The sequence below is a fragment of the Cebidichthys violaceus genome, unplaced genomic scaffold (genome assembly GCF_023349555.1).
Source record: "Cebidichthys violaceus isolate CVI_PGR_0920_01 unplaced genomic scaffold, fCebVio1.0.p SCAF_42, whole genome shotgun sequence".
In the NCBI taxonomy this organism is placed as follows: Eukaryota; Metazoa; Chordata; class Actinopteri; order Perciformes; family Stichaeidae; genus Cebidichthys; species Cebidichthys violaceus.
The window spans coordinates 1960332-1980970 of record NW_027176617.1 but is presented as its reverse complement, the minus strand read 5'-3'; the positions used below and the strand labels follow the sequence as shown (position 1 = coordinate 1980970).

The 20639-nt window shown below is 41.7% G+C and overlaps 1 protein-coding gene across 5 annotated transcripts; it reads right to left on the bottom strand.

Moving 5' to 3' along the window:
• Window positions 1–432: 432 nt before the first annotated feature.
• On the bottom strand, window positions 433–13893 carry arpp21 (cAMP-regulated phosphoprotein, 21). 5 transcript variants are annotated; one of them, XM_068728439.1, is made up of 21 exons: window positions 13768–13893; window positions 13070–13163; window positions 9735–9896; window positions 9403–9562; window positions 9258–9296; window positions 9106–9171; window positions 8891–9002; window positions 8567–8705; window positions 7933–8070; window positions 7748–7847; window positions 7563–7658; window positions 7435–7472; window positions 7261–7317; window positions 6832–7022; window positions 5711–5851; window positions 5504–5622; window positions 5309–5383; window positions 5046–5195; window positions 4795–4897; window positions 4038–4132; window positions 433–3898 (listed from the first exon to the last, which is right to left on the bottom strand). In XM_068728439.1, the coding sequence occupies exons 4-21, from the start codon at window positions 9556–9558 to the stop codon at window positions 3734–3736; spliced, it is 1980 nt and encodes a 659-aa protein (XP_068584540.1). In that variant the 5' UTR covers window positions 9559–9562; window positions 9735–9896; window positions 13070–13163; window positions 13768–13893; the 3' UTR covers window positions 433–3733. The 5 variants fall into 5 exon arrangements, with proteins under 5 accessions (XP_068584540.1, XP_068584543.1, XP_068584542.1 ...); XM_068728442.1 differs by having other exon boundaries at window positions 4038–4129; XM_068728441.1 differs by having other exon boundaries at window positions 13097–13163.
• Window positions 13894–20639: the final 6746 nt, after the last annotated feature.

Below are 20639 nucleotides of genomic sequence, written 5' to 3'. Positions count from 1 at the left end.
GAGGGTGAGGGTGGGTGGGTGGGTGGGGTGAGGGATGTGGTTGTGGGATGGTTGGTGTGCACCTGTGGAGGCTCTCTTGAGGGCCAGGTTGTGTCTGTACCTTTCACCCCTTTTGGCAGCCAAAGGTAGCACACACACCAAACTAAGCAGGATTTTCTGTGTGTCTGTGTCTGTATGTGTGTGTGTGTGTGTGTGTGTGTGTGTGTGTGTGTGAGAGAGAGTGTGAGAGAGAGAGAGAGAGAGAGAGAGAGAGAGAGAGAGAGAGAGAGAAAGAGAGTTAAGTGACGGACCCTGGAGTGCGACCCAAACTCTGCTTTCATGTTGAAATGCCCCCAAAGACGTGATAATGTGAAAATAGAGTGATCGACTCTACTGAGCTGTTCTTTGGACTCGTCGATGGATATAAAGGGCGTGTGTGTGTGTGTGTGTGTGTGTGTGTGTGTGTGTGTGTGTGTGTGTGTGTGTGTGTGTGTGTGTGTCCGTCCGTCCGTCCCTTACCTCTGCACACTTTATGCCTGAGTCTAGTCAACGATTTCTTTCCGTTTTGGCAAAAAGTGTCCAGTTGGCGTCTCCAGCTTTGCCAGAACAGAGGAAAGACGGCGTTACCCCAGTGAGCCTCGTTTACCTTCCGACCAGAGGAGAGACGGCCTGGCTGCATGCATATTTTAGTTCTTCGACTTCTTCCTCCAGCTGTGGTTATATTTAACCTGCGACACTAATACCATTTTTATTTCTCTTAACCCTAAATATTTAAGTACCTGTGAACTTTTTTCCTTTTGGGTTTTACCGTGTGACTGGCTGCCTGTGTGAGTGTGTGAACGGATCACAACCGTGAGATTGTGAGAAACAGTACAATCCTTAAAGACTGTCGGGGGCCCCAAAAAAAAAGTGTGTGTCAGCTGCTTTTTGGGCACTTGATGATTTGCAAATCTATTTGGCAATTTGCACCCCTTTCAGTACAATAACAACTGGGTCATACATAACTGAAGATCCAGCACCTTTATTATTTCAGTTTATAGCACGATCATCATTTTATCAAAGACATTCTCAAATTCAAGGTAGTCATTAAAGCTAGATTTATAAATTAGTCAGTGTTAACTTATTGCATCTATATCAGTATGAGTGTACATGTCGGCCGATATGTAACAATAAATTTCAGTACAGAAATAAAACTTTGTTTGAGATAATTTAGAAACTGTCACAGAGACAGTTTGCCCACCAGAGAGCACTGAGTGCATTTTGGTTACAATGCTTTAAAAAAGAAAATCAAAGGGACCCGTAACAAGATTGATTTTTGATTTTTATGTTATGTGTTTGTTAAAGATAATCAGATTTTAAAATACCTGTTTATTGGTATCAGCCCAAAGATCCAGATGGGCTACAGTAGTAATATCACTGAATATGTCATTTCCTGCAATCATGGGAGAAAGACTGCAGACTTTTATCTAAATATGAATTTGATCAAAATTATGAAAAAATACCAGCTTTAAACCAATGTTACTAATTTGTTTTGGTAGTTTTTCTTTCATTAAATTACCACAAACTAACTGACATACAGAAAACCAGGGCCAGGCTGTACTCCAGAGTACTGGTTGGATTTATGTGCAAAATATAAGGATGATGCCATCAACAGTGTGAGATGTGAGCGCTGGAGTCGGAGGCAACAGGCCCATGAGGAGGAGTCAACAGCCCAAAGTGTGAGTCTGTTCCCAGCTCAACGGCCCTCTGGAGAGGACTTCTCTGGATATCAGACTTTGGGTGGTGATAGATGGTGTGTGTGTGTGTGTGTGTGTGTGTGTGTGCGTGTACGTGTACGCGGGGGGTGTTTTCTGTTTTTTTTTTTACCTCACCACGGTGACATATTAGTGTTAGACTTACTTGAACGAGAACGAGAAGATGTTACTTAAGTAGATTCTACTGTAAAGCAGATAGATCTCTCTCCTCCTGACCTCTACTTCCTGTATTTCTGTGTTTTAATGCTTCGTCTCTATGCCAGTGGACTCACTCATCTCACTATGGCTGTACATGTGCCTTTTATTAAAGATCATGAAACCTGCACCGCTGCTGCTTCTTTTGTGGCGTGTCTGAATGTAGACGGAAACAAAAACTAGAGCTGGCTTTGTTTGTGAAACCGTTGGTCTGCATGAATATTGCATTCAATGCTGCGGTTATGAAATCTAAATTTAATTTTAAAGCCTTGTGCGGATGATGGATATGTTTCATTGAATTTGTTGGGGGAGAATATGAATCACTCGGTACAAAATGAATTACACAACCTCTGAACAATAACACACATCAGCTTATCAGTTATTGCTTGCATGAAAGTGTGTTTTGCAGTATTGTGAAATACTCTATGCTTGAAGACTCAAAACACTGAGCATTTTATATAATGCAATGGTTCTTTCTGTCTGTAAAGACAAATTTAGTTGGATATGAAGCTGTATATCTGGGTAGACCGTTTTCAGAGTCACAGAAGGAAAAGCACAGGTGTAAATAACAATGGCTGAATTCTGTTTAACTGCTTCAGTTTCAGGGTCTTGGTATTGTGCATGCTGGCTCTCCGTCACGGTTAACTGGGACACTTAAATAGATCAGAGCCCTCGTTAACGTTATCAGTTACACCTGTGTGCTTCTCCTGCTACCACAAGTTAAAATGTCTGCTGTGGAAAAGGCGTAGCATGTACATCATTTTATACCAGAAGTTGAAATGAATGAGTCAATCGACATGAAATCAAATGGCATACATTTTAATAATCAGTTAATTGTTTTGGCCATTTTTATTGCAAAAATGCCCACATTTTTTTTTACCAGTTTCAGCTTCTTAAATGTAAGAATTAGCTGGTGATTGCTTGCTAAATTTGCAAACGGGTTACCAGTTAATCGTGAAATATTCTGCAGATTAAGAGGGAATGGAAAATGAACAAGTGGTAAAATAACCTGCACTATGTTGCATGTACTGAGAGTTTCTGAGCAGAGGGGGGTGCTAAAGTCTCAGTGAGACTCTGTGGTGTGATTAGTTTGTTTGACTGCATGAAAACTCCCACCGTGTGAGCATCTTAGTCTCCTAATAATATCAAGATCCCCTCATATTAAATGCCCTTAATGATCCACCATCTTCATGTAAAATCTTTCATTTGCTTGTTAGCTATTCAGACATTAAGGCTTTTAATGACATTCATCTCTCAGTTATGAATTAGTGGTAGGTTAACGACCCGTATCTCTGCTTTCCCACAGCGCAAACATCATTTTGATTATCATGTGATAGCATGTCCTCATATAATGCACGTTATTTCCTGTTGTCCTGAGCATCATCAACATTACAGGAAACAAACAGCCAGGATGATATAGAAATGTGACATCGTCAATCCAGCCACAGTACTTTATTCTATTCACACAGTGCATTTCCTCAGAACACAATATATAATTTAATATCAATATAAAACTCCATTTGTGTATATAAATTATGCATTCAATACAGCAGCGCTGATAAATACTATTAAGCTTTGGTACAGTGGTACATTTCTGTATGTGAGGGGGTGTATGTTATGTGTGTGTGTGTGTGTGTGCACATGCTTGTTATGAGTGTGAACGGCGTACCCTGTGGGCGTCGTCAGGAGGAAGGCGGGTGTAGGTGAGTGAGTGTGAAAAAAGGTGTTTGTGTTCAGAATGTGTGTGTACGCAGGTGAGTTCACACAGGAACTCAAATCTCATCCCTCCACCCGTCGAGGCGTCGTCAGTACTGTGCGCTCCAGGTCCGGGCACTGAGGTTGGTGCAGCTGGGAGGATGGCAGCTGCCGTGGTGGGAGGAGGGTGGGGGGGGCACCACACAGCAGTAACCTGCCTCCCCACCAACCCCGGTCACTACTTTACTTTGGGGATAGGACACCGAAACACCTCCCTGTAGAAAAAAAAAGAAAGTAAAGTTGAAGTGAAGAATGTGCTACCACAAGCACTTTGAGAAGTGCTAAATGCTTCTTTTGGGGGCTGAGTTATTGGAGGCTGACGCAGAACGAGACCTTTGGGTGCTCTGTGTTTACCTGAACTATGCTACGCTGATGAGAGGCCATTGGTGAGTAGGTACCCAGCACAGCCTGGGCCTGGGAGGACTGCTGCACCCCCACAGCATAACCTGCTGCAAACACACACACACACACACACACACACACACACACACACACACACACACACACACACACACACACAGTTATACAAGAGATTATTAACAACATCTTTCATCACCGCAATTTGTTTAGCAAAAGGTTCATATAGGAAATAAGCCACAGGAGAGTTTTAACAGTTATTTTAGAACAAATAACAAGAGTTCTGAGGAGGACTGGAGACAGCATCAATACACCATTCTGAAAAAAGACGTGTCCACCAAATTGATTCACTATTTTCTGGCAGTGTGAGAACTTACTTTTCTGTTTTTATTTAACTTAAACATCAACATAAGAATGTAATTCATACAGTAGTAGTGGTGGATTTGGTTGGGTACATTTTAATTGATCAGTTCAGTATTTACACTTTTTATTGGCAACATTAAATAATAACAGCAGCAAAAAACAATTTTTTTTCCCATTATTCATGCGGCGATAGAGAAATCTGTATACCCCCCACCCCACCCCGGTCTTTGTCACTGCGTTGAATAGAAGCAGCAGGAAAAGAGACCGGTTCACTGTGAGACCCTCAGACTACATCTCTGACAGTGTAACGGCCCCCTTCTCTACTGCCACAGCCTGCATCTGTCCACCACACACACACACACACACACACACACACACAGGTGGGAAGTACCTGTTGGTTGTGCTGCTTGGCTGTGGAGGTGCTGGCTAGGTGAGACAGGCCTGCATGGGTGCTGAGCTGAGGTAGGGTACTGGCCGTAGTAATACACAGGCAACTATAGGGAAATAATGTGAAAAATACTAGCTTTAGTACTTACTGTTATTTACCTTAAACTCTTTCTTTAAATGGCTAAATAAATCTGAAAGTTAAATAAATTACTTTATAACCAGAATTTAAGCTACTCAATGCAGAATTAGCCATACCGGAGGTGAGGGCTGGCAGTAGCTGGGAGGAGGAGGAGGAGGAGGAGGAGGAGCTGCATAGATGTAACCCTGACTGGGAGAGTAGATGGGCAGGGCTTCACCAGTCGACTGACAGCTCACATGAGCAAACTGTGAGGAGAGATCTTCAATCTGTCGGTCAAGACAAAGGAGGTCAACACACACACAGGCGCCCGTACAAACATACACGCATGCTCTAAACGCACGTGTGCACAGCGGTTGTCAGACTGTGCAGAGATACATACTGTGGTGTATGGCTGTGAGGGAGTGACAGGCAACATCTGTGGAGCGGTGTAAGAGACAGACGAGTACTGAACCACCTGAGAGAGACACACGTATGGGGACAGAGATAAGGACACAGACGCAACATGTATGCAGTCTTATCATGTCTTACATGTCAAACCCGTCCTGCTGAGTGTGTATGAGTGTGTGTGTTTTACCTGCTGCTGTTGGTGCTGAGGGGGAGGTCCTTGCAGCTGGGTCTGGCTTCTGATTTGCTGCTGACTGTCCGGAGGGTTGTACACAGCAGGGGTTCCATCAGGGTTCATGAAAGGCTGCCCTAAGAGGTCAAAGGGTTGAGTGTGATAAATGTGTATGTGTCGTGTATGTAATCTTGGTGTCTGTGTGTGTGTGTGTGTGTTACGTACCGGTATGTGGGTTCACTAGTATGCTTCCTGGTGGGATCCCGTTCACCATGATGTAGGTAGAGTTAGGAGCCGGCTCATCTATGATGGGAGGAGAGGAGGGGAGGGGACAAGTGGATGGCAGTCTGAAAAGAGAGATGGAGCCTGAGAGAGAGACAGAGAGAGACAGAGAGAGAGAGAGAGAGAGAGAGAGAGAGAGAGAGAGAGACAGAGAGAGACAGAGAGAGAGAGACAGAGAGAGACAGAGAGAGAGAGAGAGAGACAGAGAGAGAGGAAAGTAGAAGATAAGTAAAGATTAGAAAATAAAGAAAGGAGAGTAGGGAAAGAGCTTTATTGTCACGGTACAAATTCACATTTCAACATCTTAATCTAATAAAAAAAAAGAAACACTTCACCCCCGCATGTACTAAAAACTGACTGAGGAGGACAGTTAAAAAAAATCATAGGAACATTACTGTCACACATTTAAGGCCATATACAAAAGAAAGATCCTAATTGTTATGGAGCATACCAGCCCATGGTCTGGTCTCCTTCCTTCCCTTAAGGAAACGTCTACAGAGCATTAGAGGACCAGCCGCCCCAAAGACTACTGAACAGCAAGCGCTTTAAAATAAGTAATACAAAAATAAGTGATTTATTTATCATTGTAGAATTCCTTCTTATTGTTGTTGAGTCTTATTTATTGTTATTATACAGATTTTAAGGGATGCGAGGACCAAGGCAGGTGCATTTCATTGCATTGAATGTACAACTTTACTTTTGAATGTGTCAATGTGACAATTATCTTAAACTTGACATACTTAGCAATTATGTTCTTCCTGAATATGCAAAGAAGACTGGAGGTGTTGTGTGAAAATTAGCAGCTATGGTGTGAAGGTTCGTAGATTGAGATTTTCACACCAGAAAGCACTTCCACTGCTTTTTGTTAATTAGATGATGCTGAATAAAGAACAGACATCATTTATAAACAGTGTGGTGTGCTGACTAAATCTGCTAATAAGTTTGCTTGCCCAAAGGTAGAGAGGAGTAAAGCGTCGCTCCCTCAACTGACTCAATTTACACCTTTAAGGTGCAACAGAGAAGTGTTAAAAAGTCTGGAGATGTTATTCTGAAAAAAGACGCACCTGAACCACGTGCGTCCCAGCTGTGGCTGGCGGCTTGGCGGGGTTTCAGGGCCGGACTCGTCCACTGGTAGGAGGAGTCAGAGTCTGTGCTGCTCCAAGGCCGGGGGTCGGTGCTATAGCGACAATCGGTCTCGGTGCTACTTTGCCTGCTGCTGCCCGTCCAGCTGGAGCCGGAGCTGTCACGGCTCCCCCTGTGAGGCACATCCACAGTTATCCTACAACCTTATTACTGCACACCGCTTATGTGAATGGCTTCCCCAACTGCTGATATGCCACTGACATAAATTATCTATCAGTATGTGCAAGAGTTCTTAGAATCTTTAACAAAAAAAAAAGAATCTAGGTCTTCATTCTGTTTCCACTGCAGATTCAGGCTGACCAGATTAAGATGATAAATGACTACGCATCTGTGCAGACAGAGCTCTCTACCTGAAGAGCTGCCTTTTCCTCTGGGTCTCGGCAGATGGATTGTACTCCTCCACAGCCCTGCACACAGAACACACACACACACACACACACACACACAGACATATATTAACGTCCTCATCTAAATATAAAAAGCTGAAACGGCACTTGGAGAGAATGTACTGCAGGCAAGGTTACCTGGTTTCTGCATGGGTGCTCTCCTGGGTGCAGAGCGGCTGTAAAAGTACAGCAGAGAAATTAGTGAGTCTCCTATATGTCTATGTCATATCTGCCAGTCTGTCTCTCTCTCTCTCTCCCTGTCTCACCTCTTGGTTGAAGATTCGGTCTCGTGCTCGTTGGTACTCCTCCTCTCTCTCCTCCATTGACTTGCTTTGCTTCTCCCGTAAGGGGTGAAGTCGGGTCTGTAGGGAGGGAAGCGAGAACAGGTCAAAACGCTGATAGGATACAATCAATGTCAATTATAGAGGAAATTCCACAGAGACAGACAGACCTGTTCATCTGAGCTGTAGTCTCTCTTCAGAATAATTTTCCACCGGTGGATCTCTTCTTTCTTGTCCGTGTGCACCTCGTCCAGAAAACGCTGCTCCGGTCTTAAAAAACAAACAGTCTCCGTTACCTCTCCATAAATGCTAAAAGGCGAGGATCTACATGCGGAGAAGCATTTTGCAAGCTTACATGCGGGTGCTGCTGGTCCTGTTGATGATGACAGACTTGCCTGTCTGGTCCACATTGTGCTCCATGCCAAAGTAGGCCGCCACCCGATGGACCAGCATACGATGGTAGGACGACATGTGAGCGAACTTCTTAAAGGGACTGAGATATGGGAAGACAGGCAGAATAACAAAAATGTGATATGGGGAAGAAAAAAAGGGAGGCAGAGACGAAAGCAAATAAAGAACAAGGGAGCGACGAATGAAAGTGTGAGGGAGGAATAGATAGAGAAGGAGAGAGGTGGCACAGAAGGCAACAGAAGGAGGGAGATTGAGACTGGTTGCAATTTTTTTGGCTCAAGTTCAATTTAATCTCCAGTGGCTCAAACACACCCACACTAACATAACTGGCTCAATATATTGATCAGTACACAAAATAAGCTGTATGGACAGAATTATAATATATGAGCTGGAAACATATTTAAAATTAGCATAAAACCGTATTCAGTCTTTAATAGGATTTAGCAGGCATACAAGTTTAATTTAAACAGCTAGACAGCTCAATGAGGACCCAAGGTTATGTACTGTCCCTCGCACGCACACGCACGCATGCACGCACACACACACACACACACACACACACACACACACACACACACCTATCGCTGGTGATGAAGTCGATCATGTCCTGTTCCAGTTTAAGTAGCATCATGCGGTCTCTGGGGTTGCTGTTGAGGGTGTCGACGATAAACTGATGCAGGTCTATGCCGGTGGAGTCAGTGTACTCCACGCTGGACTCTGAGAGCAGGATGTGTTACAAGACAATACAAATTAAAATATGGAAAAAAAACACATTGCAATATTAAACACCCAAGAGAACAACGTCTAAATCGTAGCATTGAATCACATTTTATTACATTTTATTTGCTTTCTCTCGTCTCTCTTTTATGAGATATCAATCTCACACACAAACACACACACACCTTTGGACAGTGAGTTTTTCTTTGGATCAGTGCTGTTCTCCTGTTCTTCCTCGTGACAGGAAGTTATCTCCTTGTCATGGCAGCTAGATGCAATGTTTGAGTCTGGAGATGCCTGAAAGGGAAGAATATTAAAAAAATAAAATAATTTGATGGTGATGATGAGGAGGTGGATGGTGATCTGGGTACGTTTGTGCGTGTGTGTGTGTGTGTGTTACCAGGGTTTCTTCAAAAGGTGAGGACTCCTCGCAGACAGCCATACTCCGCACTAACTTTCCTTTGGCCTGAAATGCACACACATTATATAAGTATAATGCAAAAGAGGGTTCACTAAGAATGAATAATGAGAGGCAGAATTATTTTAGCTTACCTTAACTTTTTTCTTTGGTTGCACCTGGTTAAAGTTTTTCTGCAAGTAAGGACACAATTTGTCATAAAGTGTGCATGTGAGGATTGGTAGGGGGGAGATATATTATGGTATATAATTAATGTTAGAACTATATTCTATTGCTCACCTGCTGCTCCAGCTTTTTACAGACATGGTAACACTCGTCCTCCCTCTGATTGGGGGACAGACATGGCGAGGGGGAGGAGCAGCTGATGACATCACATGACGTCACATCACAGGGTTTTAGGAGGACATCGGTACTTTCTACGGCCGCTTCAGTCATCCTTCTAAACAACGAAGAACATAAACTTGTCATGCTGCCACATAACTTCTACATTTGTATATTTAACTGCTTTTTAAAGATACCTTTGCCTGCATTTGCATGAGCTTGTGTGTGTGTGTGTGTGTGTGTGTGTGTGTGTGTGTGTGTGTGTGTGTGTGTGTGTACGCTGTTCCTACCTATTTGGAGTTGTTTACTGGAGAGCCTCACAGGTGAATGATGAGGTCATATATCCCATGTTCCCACAGGGCAGTCAGAAATGCAATTATCCTCTCCGCCGTGCTCGCCTTCTCTACTGTTCCTCTCTCTGCCGCCTCTTTACTGGTCAATGGAAAAATAGCCTGAAGAGATCGAAAAATCACAGGAGAAAAAACAGTGTGAGCGGTCGTTGTACAACAGAAACATCAAGTAGCTAAACTTGTGTGTCTGTGTGTGTTAACCTCTGTCTAGGCTTCCCAAATGTTCCCATAACTTAACAGTTAATTGTTGATTAAAATATTTTACTGTAAGTGTGTGCATGTATGCCGGTAACATACAGTCCTGTGCTTGGATGTGGTATTTGCTTGCGTATTTACATGTGTGTGTAGCTCATGTGAACGCATGTGTGGTGTGTGTGCGCAGGAGTGTGTGTCCTCGAGCTTTTCTTAGAAACAGCAGCTGTGGAGAGTATCATTTGATCCGCCAGCACTGATATTCCCACAATGCCAAGCTGAGTCTCTGATCTCAGTGGTGAGAATATTGCCGAGACCATAGAGATAGACACACACACACACACACACACACACACACACACACACACACACACACACACACACACACACACACACACACACAGATGAAGTGGCATTCCACCATCTTTTCCAAAGGGCCAACTGCATTCAGCGGGGACACATACCGCTGTACCACAGAGCTCAAGGGGACACTTATTCCTGCAACACCTGGGACAGAATAACGAGCTCAGAGGATGCAAAGTCCCATAACATGGTTATTTAACACCCGACAGGATATAATAGCACTTTAAAAAAAAAAAGACATCTGTCAGTCCATGTGCAACCAGTGTGGTGTTTACTTCCCATGCGGCTTCAATGAAACACAATACATAACAGGAGTGATTCCACCCAGCAGAAATATCCTATGTGGTAGAGAGGCGCCTGAAATCTGTTTGTGTGTTAGTCTGAAATATCATAATGGGAATATCATCAAAATGATATGTGATACTTTCCAATTATTACAATAACGGTGTATTGCTATATTGATAGTTGCTTTCCAGAGAAATTAGTTGTGTGAGGTGACAACTCCTTGAGTTGAGGGATTATAGAAAGGGACTTTGTTGTGTGATTCTGTTTATTTAGACATTTAACAACTGGTTGATTAATCGAGCAACAGTCATAATTCAAACAAAAATGCCATTGTCTTATATAATAGAAAACTGAATATTTTTGGAATTTTCGACTGTTGTTCGGACAAAATAACTAATTTCAAGATGTCACCTTGGGCTGTGGGAAATCATGAAATGCTTTTTTTTCAGTATTTCCGCACATTTTACAGCCACAATAAATGATTGATCTCTAGGACAAGGCTCCCAAATGTGCTGTTGCAGAGTTCTTGCTGAGCTGTCCTTTAGCCAAACAGACCAACTCCATGTGTAACCAACCCTGACCTTAGACATCACGGACGGGAGGGGCAAGGAAAAACAGCACAACAAAAAAATTGTGTTTAAAATAAGATAAAAAGCAAGCTGGTATTAAACTGTACTAGAGCTGTGAATTGAGAGCAATACCAGAGAACAGGAAACATGGAATGAGCAGGACAGAGAGGAAAAGAATGATGTGGAGCAGATGCACTACAGAGAAAAACAAGATGAATGGGAGGTAAGGGAAGCAGAGGATGAAGAGAGACGAGGAAACAGTCTGCAGGGACTTGAGAGGTGAAGAGGGGTGAACGGAGACGACGGAGAAAGAGGGAAGTGAAGAATTAGTGACAGAGAGGCTTGCAGCACGGTCTGTCTCCGGGCTTTTCAGCCGACAGCCATGAAGAGGGGGATTTGAGTGGAGCTACCCAGTTTTTTGAGCTGAGCGCTGCAGAAGCGGCCGGCCGCCCGGGGAGAAGGTGTGACACGATCATTAGCGCGTGACGGATGGCGGCGGGAGGCAGGGAGCGCCAGTGCCCGCTACATCATCATCCATCTGCTGCTCCACCCGGAGCCTCCAGCCTCAGAGCCACCTACTCACCAGGACACCTTTCTTCTCCAGCCAAAAGATGCCTGGCTCATCTACACTGACACACAGGCAGGACAGTGGGAAAATATCCAAAACGCTACTTTAGATGGCCATTGTCAGCTCAACCAAGTAGCGTTTAGTGTTTAAGCCCAGTTTATCCTGATTGTAATTAAGACCAATGAAAAAAAATCTATCTTGTAATACAAGGACTATAATTATCAGTGGCACTTGCACCGTTTAACTCTGAAGTCTACCATTGAACCTTGTATGCTTTATTATCCTGCCATTGGAAACATTTAACTGTTCATTTTGTTCATCTCTAAGGACATTCTGCTCTGCTTTCTTTCTTTCTTTGGTTTCCACCCTCCCATTTATTGAAAACCATACAGAAAAATAGAAATCTTCCTGGCCTGTGGTCACAGAGCTGATTGTGTTTTGTTGCAGCTGAATTTAAAAAGGGGGTTTCATGTTTTCTCCCTCAGCTCGGAGCTCATTAGGAAATTATTCAGCGAGAGCCTCAGAACCAGAGAGCAGATCTCTCTGGTTTAAAATAACAATTGAGAATTTTGAGGTAAACTCAAAGCATTCAGCGTTTTGTTTTTTTAAATTCATAATTTGTACAGGCTTTGCCCTGAGGTCTGTAATTTAGCTGCTTTCCTTTTCCCTCTTACAGTATTTTAGGTATTTTGAGTTTAGGTATTTTTTTAATAAATATACATATATATATATATATATATATATATATATATATATATATATATATATATATATACATATATATATATATATATATGTATATTTACATATTTTGCACCTGCAATTTTTACATTTGCAGCTGAAATATTTTCTTCACCTACTAGGCAGGTTTAATGTTATCTCCTTGCTGCATGCAGCAGATAATTTAAGTCAAATAAAAACAGAGCATATGCACTATTTCACCCCACACTTTACAAGCGAAGGACAAAAAAAAAGTAGGCTAAGAGAACAAATGTAGGTTACATCGTCTTTCATCAGCACCTGGGCAGCCACCGCAGCTGTATTACCGAAGTGACTTGTGGGTGCGACAGCTGTGTCGCTTTGCAGCTGAACTCAAAACCTCAAGAAAAAAACAGTACGTCTAAACACAACACAGTACAGAAGCAAGTGCTGGTGTTAAAGGGCTAGTTCACACAAAATGAAGCTTCGCAAATCTTCATAGCTTAGTTTAAAACTGACGGCACCTTGAATGTGAATGTGTGTGTGTGTGTGTGTGTGTGTGTGTGTGTGTGTGTGTGTGTGTGTGTGTGTCGCATTACCGTGACCCAGGCTAAGCTGACACACACCGTGCTATTTTTACACCCCTAACCCAGGGAGTGGACCTCCTGCTTCGGGGCTTCACCGGGCTGTCAGCTGCAAGTGTGGAGAGCGCGGAGGACGGAGGACGTTAGGACGGAGGATACACAACAGTACACTGTAACACCTAACGTTACATTAACTTATAGCTACTGTACAGAAACATACAGCGGAATAGAGGCAACTTACATCGCCTTAAAACTCATGTTTGTACTCTCAAACACACACAAGCAAGCAGAAATATAGCTGGTCAAAAAATCCGTTAAAACTGACCTCTTTATTTAAGTAACAGTATATATACAACAGGATATATAAACACACAATAGATTAATGGTTCCTAAATGATCGTTATCATTCATTCAGCGGTGTCGCTAACGTTACAGACCCGGGGGAAATGCGACTGATAGCGAGTTAAATCCTCCTAAATTGAACCGTTATCTCAGTAGAGTTTCGGCTAAATTATAAATATTTTCCTCAACCCCAGTGTGTTCTTTTTATCACATTCACTCATCACATCTGGTGTGATTAATGTCGCAAAAAGTACAAGAAAGAGAAAAAGACAGCAAGGAGCGTCAACTGGCGGAGTTACCGTTAGAGTAACCGTTAGTCAAGCTAGTCGAGGAGACGTCCTCGCGCGGGGGAACAATGTCCGTTAGCTTACCGTGACGCGATGTCTTCCTCCCTCCGTGGGCTTCTGCCGGTGTAGCCTAGCGACCGACCGACTGCTGTACACCCGGTGTCTACAGACTGTGAGGTCCGTTGCTCCTCCTTCGCCTTTTGCCTGTCTCTGTCGGAGCAGGGGAGGAGAAGTGAGGAGGAGGAGGAGGAGGAGGAGGAGGAGGAGGAGGGAGAGGAGGAGGAGGAGGGCCGACAGCTCTGAACCCTGAGCCACGCGCCCACACACACACGCGAGGAATGCACGAGATCCAACCCTCCAACGGCCCACTCATCTCTATCTCTGTCCCTGTCTCTCGCTTGCATACTGTCTGTCTCTCGTTGTCTTCCATTTCACTTTAACTCAATTACATTTTCCTTCACTAGCGCAATATTACTGCAATAACCGACTTCAACACTTGAGGGGACACAACAAGAAATACCGTGTTAAAAGCTTTAAGCTTACAGTGGTGGAATGCTCATTTTACTGGAGGCAGTAAGCACAAATGAATGTGTACTTCAGGTATTTGTATTGCATGCTATGCTACATTTGTGCAATTCAGAAAGAAGTGTAGGCTATGTTTCACTCAACAAGATTTATTTGATTTATAAAGATTTTTATTAGCTTTATGGCCTTAACACGTTACGATTTTACACACACTGTTATAGATTATACTCAACAGTATAGGCTGTATGGGATAGTTAAAATGAGCATCCCCTTTAAGAGCTATAACTGCATAACGCTCGCAATCACAAGGGCCCTTTAATGCATTGTGAGTACTATAATTGACCTTTGCTCGATAGTTTAAGTGCATTTTGCTAATAATACCTATATACTTTTACCTAAGTGTCATTTTCAATGCAGGACTTTTTACCTGTAATGTAGATTTTAAATTGTGTTAATGATTTTACTTCAAAGGATCTGAATAAGTCCTCCACCAATGCTCTCATGTACTGGCAGAAACAGGACATTCCCATGGTCAAATGAAGCCCTGCTGATCAAACAGTGCATACACTAAAAGCATATTATAGGACATATTTGTAGAGTTTGACAGCCTGTGTTACCTAGAAACCTAATATTAATTATTGGGATGAAGAACTGCATTTAGATCTGAATGTTATGTAAATGTCACTTTCATTTCAGGTTTACTTTATTAATATGACGGATATTATTATTAGGTAAATTAATTGACAACAAGAGATACAGAGTCAAAACACCTCACAATATATAGACTGTATCTCCTGGCTCTTGTTATGATGTATTATATATGTACATTCATTTAATTTCTGTGTTGTGTAAGCATAGCTTCCATCTGTATGCTTTTCTTAAAGGCTGTAGTTCCCAGGAGGCGGAGCTTCTACCACCATGGTGTGTACAGGTGTGTTGCATAAAATGATTGGGATTGGTTATTTTTGTACCTGTCTGTCCATGGTTGAATCCTGTATGCTCTGATGTGACCACATGTGAGACCTCAAATACATCTCAAATGAAGTGTAACTGCATACATCTAAGTGTGCAGATATCTCTTTAATGGTTTTAACTATAAAATTGCATCATTTTTATTGGCTTATGATTGACTGCACCAGAGGAAAACACACAAAATATATGATATTGCATAAAAAGGAAATACACAAGTAAAATGCAAGTACTTCAAACTCTATTAAAGCACTAAGGAAATGTACTTACATTTCATCACTGGTAATAACGGGTGTATAAACAGTCTGATTTAAAGATCTAATGTGTAAAAATGATCAGAATGCTCCTAAAAAGACACCATGTGTGATACTTATTACAGAGAAGCAGACCTCAGTGTCCTGAGTGTAGCTACAGCCTTGAGCAAGAGACCCACATGTCTGTTTGGACTCACCACAGAGCCCATCTGAAGCTGAATCATCAAGGCTCATCTATCTTTGGTTTCACCACAGCAGACACAAGTAATAAGATATCTTTTTTATGTGGATGGCATCTTGTTGAATGATACAAAGCTTTATATCTGCATTGCAGCCAGTTCCATTTTAAAAATACAGAAGCCATATGTTTAAGTCTAGTGACAGCTACAGCCTTGATTGCACCCATCCTTTACAAATATCATTAAATGGGGGAATGAACTGTTAATCTCTGATTCCTTCTCATGCAATGTGTTTGTTATGGTGTTTCACTACCGTCACTTGTTATTGATTTCATTCTCACGGTAACATACTGTCATTAACCTTCATCTGTGCGTAACTGCCGTTCCTTTTGTTTCGCTTCAGTTGCAAGAGAAATGTGGACTTCCTACGAATAACATCTTCAGGTTTCTGCAAATTCAAGACACCCACACAACTAATTTTAAAACTGCTTCTGTCTTTCACACGTCTCACCCTATAAACAGGTCCTGTTGAGGCCGTGCTTTATTTTCATGATGTTTAACAATATGTAAGAAAACCACATGGAAGAATAAACTGGAAGCACAGATCTATGAGAAGATGGGAGCATCACGTCCAGAGCAGATTCATTCTAGTTCCATTAATTCTCGTCTCATTCAGTTCAAAGTCATTCACAGACTCCATTATTCAAAGACAAAATTACACCGCGATCTCTCCGATATGTGATAAATGTAGCCTGGAGGAGGCAGACCGACTTCACAGCTTCACCCCTTGTCCCAAGATAGAAAATTACAGCTCTGAACTTTCTGAAGTAGTTCATATCTATATTGAACCAGACCCTGTTTAAATAGTTTTGGGAATCTCAGAACTGATTTCAACACTAAAGAAAAGGGAACAACAAATTCTCTCTTATTGCTTAATCAATACTAAGAATATTCCTCTTAAGTACGGTATGATACAGGACGTTCTCATGGTTAAATTAATCAAAAGAGTATGCTACGTATTAAAAGACAAGAGTTTTATCAAATTTAGCATTCTCTTATATGTTACTTAAAGGCCTAACATTCCTCTTAGGGATAAAGGACTGTATTTATTGTTATTGTTGAATTTAATGTTATTTGTTATTCTTTATTACAAACCTGTAAATGTCACTTTCATTTCAGGTACTACTTGTTTTCAATTTAAATAAAGTTTTACCACCCCTGAGTGATAATAAATACTGAAATGACACACTAGTAGCTATTAGTTATTTTAATTTATTGATATCAAAATACAAAGTAAATACTGTATCATTTAATTTTTTTCTGCTTTTGTGATGCTACTGCATATATGTACAACAGGCAATACTGTACACATATGAGCGATAAGACTCAATATTATAACTACAAACTACAGAGATGACTGAGCACCAGTCTCAGGATGTGCGTCATCCAAACGCAAACAGACATTGCTATGTATGTGCATCACTACTCTCTCTCTCTCCCACACTCACACACTCTCACTCACACACACACACACACACACACACACACACACACACACACACACACACACACACACACACACACACACACACACACACACACACAGGTTTGTTATGTTTTAATGACATGTCATCGACTTAAAAGGAACAAATGTAGCTAAATCAAACTGGAGTCATCCACAGACAACTGGTGTGCATATAATCTAAAATCTGTCCTACAGATTGGCCCATGAAAAAAAGACACACACACACACACACACACACACACCTGCTGTCTGCTAGTTCTGGCGCTATGGTTGGCATGTGTGTACACAGGACAGAGACTCTGTGGCGCTCAATTTCCCGTTGCGAGTGCACAGTAATACCCGCTACTGTTGTGGTTTGTTACATAAACACACCTCATTAGAACTTGCACAGCTGACTCTATGTGTGTGTGTGTGTGTGTATGTGTGTGTGTGTGTGTTTGTGCGCCATACTGTTACATCAGTTCCAGAGCCTCATTGAGGTGCAGAGATGTCTGTTTAAAGACCTTACTGGAACTGGGAGTAGCGTGGCCCTCCTCCTCTTAAGCAGGCCGTGAAGGGTAAACTTGTTGCCTGGCACAAGTGAAGATTCACAAGATTGTACAGATTAGAAATAATATATAACATGTTAATTAGTGAGCTTTAGAGGTGCTGATAGGCGAGCCAGGCTAGCTGTTTCCCGAATTTCCAGTCAAAGCTAAGCTAACCAGTGGCCTGTACTAACTTCTAATGTCGTACAAACATTTTTTTCTCATCTAACTCTCGGCAAGAAAGCTAAATGTCATTGCTTTACTACTTGGTTTTTAGATAGTTACTAGTTTTATGGATGTTACTTGATTGCTAACAGAAAGCCACAATTTGTATTAACCATGACATCACAGGTCCAAAGTAACTCACATCACTGCTTATGAATCTGCCCATGTAGACACAGCTATCTCCTCTGATCAGTGTGTGTAAATGTCTGTGTGTGCATGTGTGTACAAAAGATCGAGTGACACCTCAACAAGTGAAGCTCATAAATATTAATAGGGGCCTCATGAATATTCAGAGGTGGGGGCTATGAATATTTAAACTATGATGGAGCATGTGGCCGGGTGACTAGACAGCCACAGACAAGAAACAGACAAATAGACCTCCTCCTTTGCTTCTTAACCTCAGTGAGACGCAGCAGCGCAGCCTTTCTTTTAGGGTACATTCATTCTAATTAAGAATACATAATTCTCATGATTTTGTTTTCTTGTGAACTATGGCTCAGGATAAGAGTAATGGTCTCCATGATGTTGTGCAACAGACTTCCAGCTTCTCTATTCAAATGAGGTAAACCTGCTGAGTGGAGGCTTCCTGATTCAAATGCTGCACACTGTCCAATCATAAGGATACTATATAAATACACATAGAAGTTTGAAAATATGGTCCTATTAAAGATACTCTACATTTTACTCAGGCTCAGTGCTTTCTTTATTTGCACGTTATCTAGATTTTACGAGCTGTAGTTAACTCGAACCGCCCTGTACACGTTACACACTAGATTCATATTACAATACATACTATTTACTGATTTCTATTTATACTGTACATGTTATAGTTACATTATTGACGCATCATAACCTGCATTTATTACTACTGTACACTTTATATATAGTGTTATTAGATGCTAACATGCATTTTGTTGTACTACTTACTTAGCCTCATGCAGCAACATTCTCCTAAATTTTCGGTTAAGAGAAAATAAGTCAACTTCAGATGCACCAAACATTCTTAACTATCTAAGTCTCACACAAGTGTGCTGAATGATGAACCTCACTTGATCTTAAATTTGAGGCATGTGGACAATTGTTTATTATTAGCATAGGCGACACCCCCTAAACACTATATACTGTATATATGGGCAGGTGTTGTGCCTTGTGAAAATACTTACCACATGTACAAGAACTGGAGCGATGCCACAAAAAAGTAGTGAAAATAAAGGTATGTTCAAGAAACCTAAACAAAGTAAATGTGATGTGATGATGAGAAAATCAAAAAGCATCTCAAAGCACAATCTAAGCCATTTAGAAGCTCACAATATAATTAAAGGGTTTTTAAGTCTTCATTGGGATCAATGGACCAATAGTGTGTCTTTAGCCCATGTATTTAATAATCCTTGTCCATATATCACTTATTGCATGAGGCCCACTGCGTGCAATGACGACACGCTAAATCTAATCTAATCACATTTTTATTATGTCAAATATTTCATTATGTATTATTTATGAAAGAAAATTTGAATCGCTATGATAAAGCATCATTGGTACTTATGTCAGAAAACCTATTACTCTGTAATGACTCAAAAAGTAATACAAAATCATGGTAATTTACATCTAATGGATTTCAGAGTACTATCACTATTGGTAATATCCCTACAGGAGCTTGTTTTATACGCTAAACAGTTCGTGAAAGATCCTCTGAAAGGGTCTTAAAATAGTGTATAATCTTCCCAGAGTCACAAATCTGCATAACAACAGTGTTTACATTAGTAACACAGACATCACAGTTCTTATTGGTAGGATGTGGGCAGATGTCACTGCTGTTTTGCATCATAAACGAAAAATTTGCTTCCAAATGAATCTCAAAACTACTGAAATTGTTGATAAAGTCACTGTAGGGTTAGAGACGGAGTAAAAATATAGCAGTACAGATCACAATGTAGGGTCCAGGATATAGGAGGAACCCCTTTGAGAAGGTTTCAATTCACAGATTTTATAAGGATCCACTATCCTAATTAGAGGTAAAAATATGGTGCTTAATTTCTCAACCACAATAGACACAAATAACCTCATTTGATGGAACTCCTGAGGTCTAAACTGTACCCATATTTGGGGGGTACATGAGGTAAAAAACTAAAATCGTACAAAGCCCTGATGTAACCCCCTTGGGAAAGTGGATGATGAATTTAGATGCACTGCGTCAGCAGTCAGAATTACAAAACTATGAGCACAGTGAGGAACAATATGGGTTCAAACGTGGGTTGGGCTGAGAGTGCGCACACAGATTTGTGCCAGGCGCAGAGCTAAAACAGTTAAGAGCTCAGGAGCGGGGTGAAGGAAGCATCAGTATGAAGAATCCTCCTGACTGGTTTTATTTTCTGATCAATGAGAGTGACTCACTGTGGATCACCTCCCGCTGCATGGAAATCATCCAAGATGGGTTTATGCTCTGTGGACAAGGCTAAAACTGTGCATGTGTGGCCACCTACACACACACACACACACACACACACACACACACACACACACACACACACACACACACACACACACACACACACACACACACACACACACACACACACACAGTGTAGAGTGTATAAGAAAGTGTCTGTGAAGGTGAAAGAAGTGCACCTGTTAAGTGATAGACCTCAGCAGTGCAATGGCTGTGTGGGTTTGTGGTCTATAACGGATGTTTGACAGGCTGATGAGCTCTGGCACTCACACACTGCTTCCTCCACACATTCTCCCCTCCTCTGCC

Excerpts from the sequence above, each read along its gene's own strand:
- arpp21 (XM_068728439.1), bottom strand. The coding sequence starts at position 9,558 with ATGACTGAAGCGGCCGTAGAAAGTACCGATGTCCTCCTAAAACCCTGT. Across the intron at positions 5,384-5,503 it reads CTCAGCACCAACAGCAGCAG|GTGGTTCAGTACTCGTCTGT; the intron begins GTAAAACACACA and ends TGTCTCTCTCAG. Across the intron at positions 3,899-4,037 it reads ATCAGCGTAGCATAGTTCAG|GGAGGTGTTTCGGTGTCCTA; the intron begins GTAAACACAGAG and ends TTTTTTCTACAG.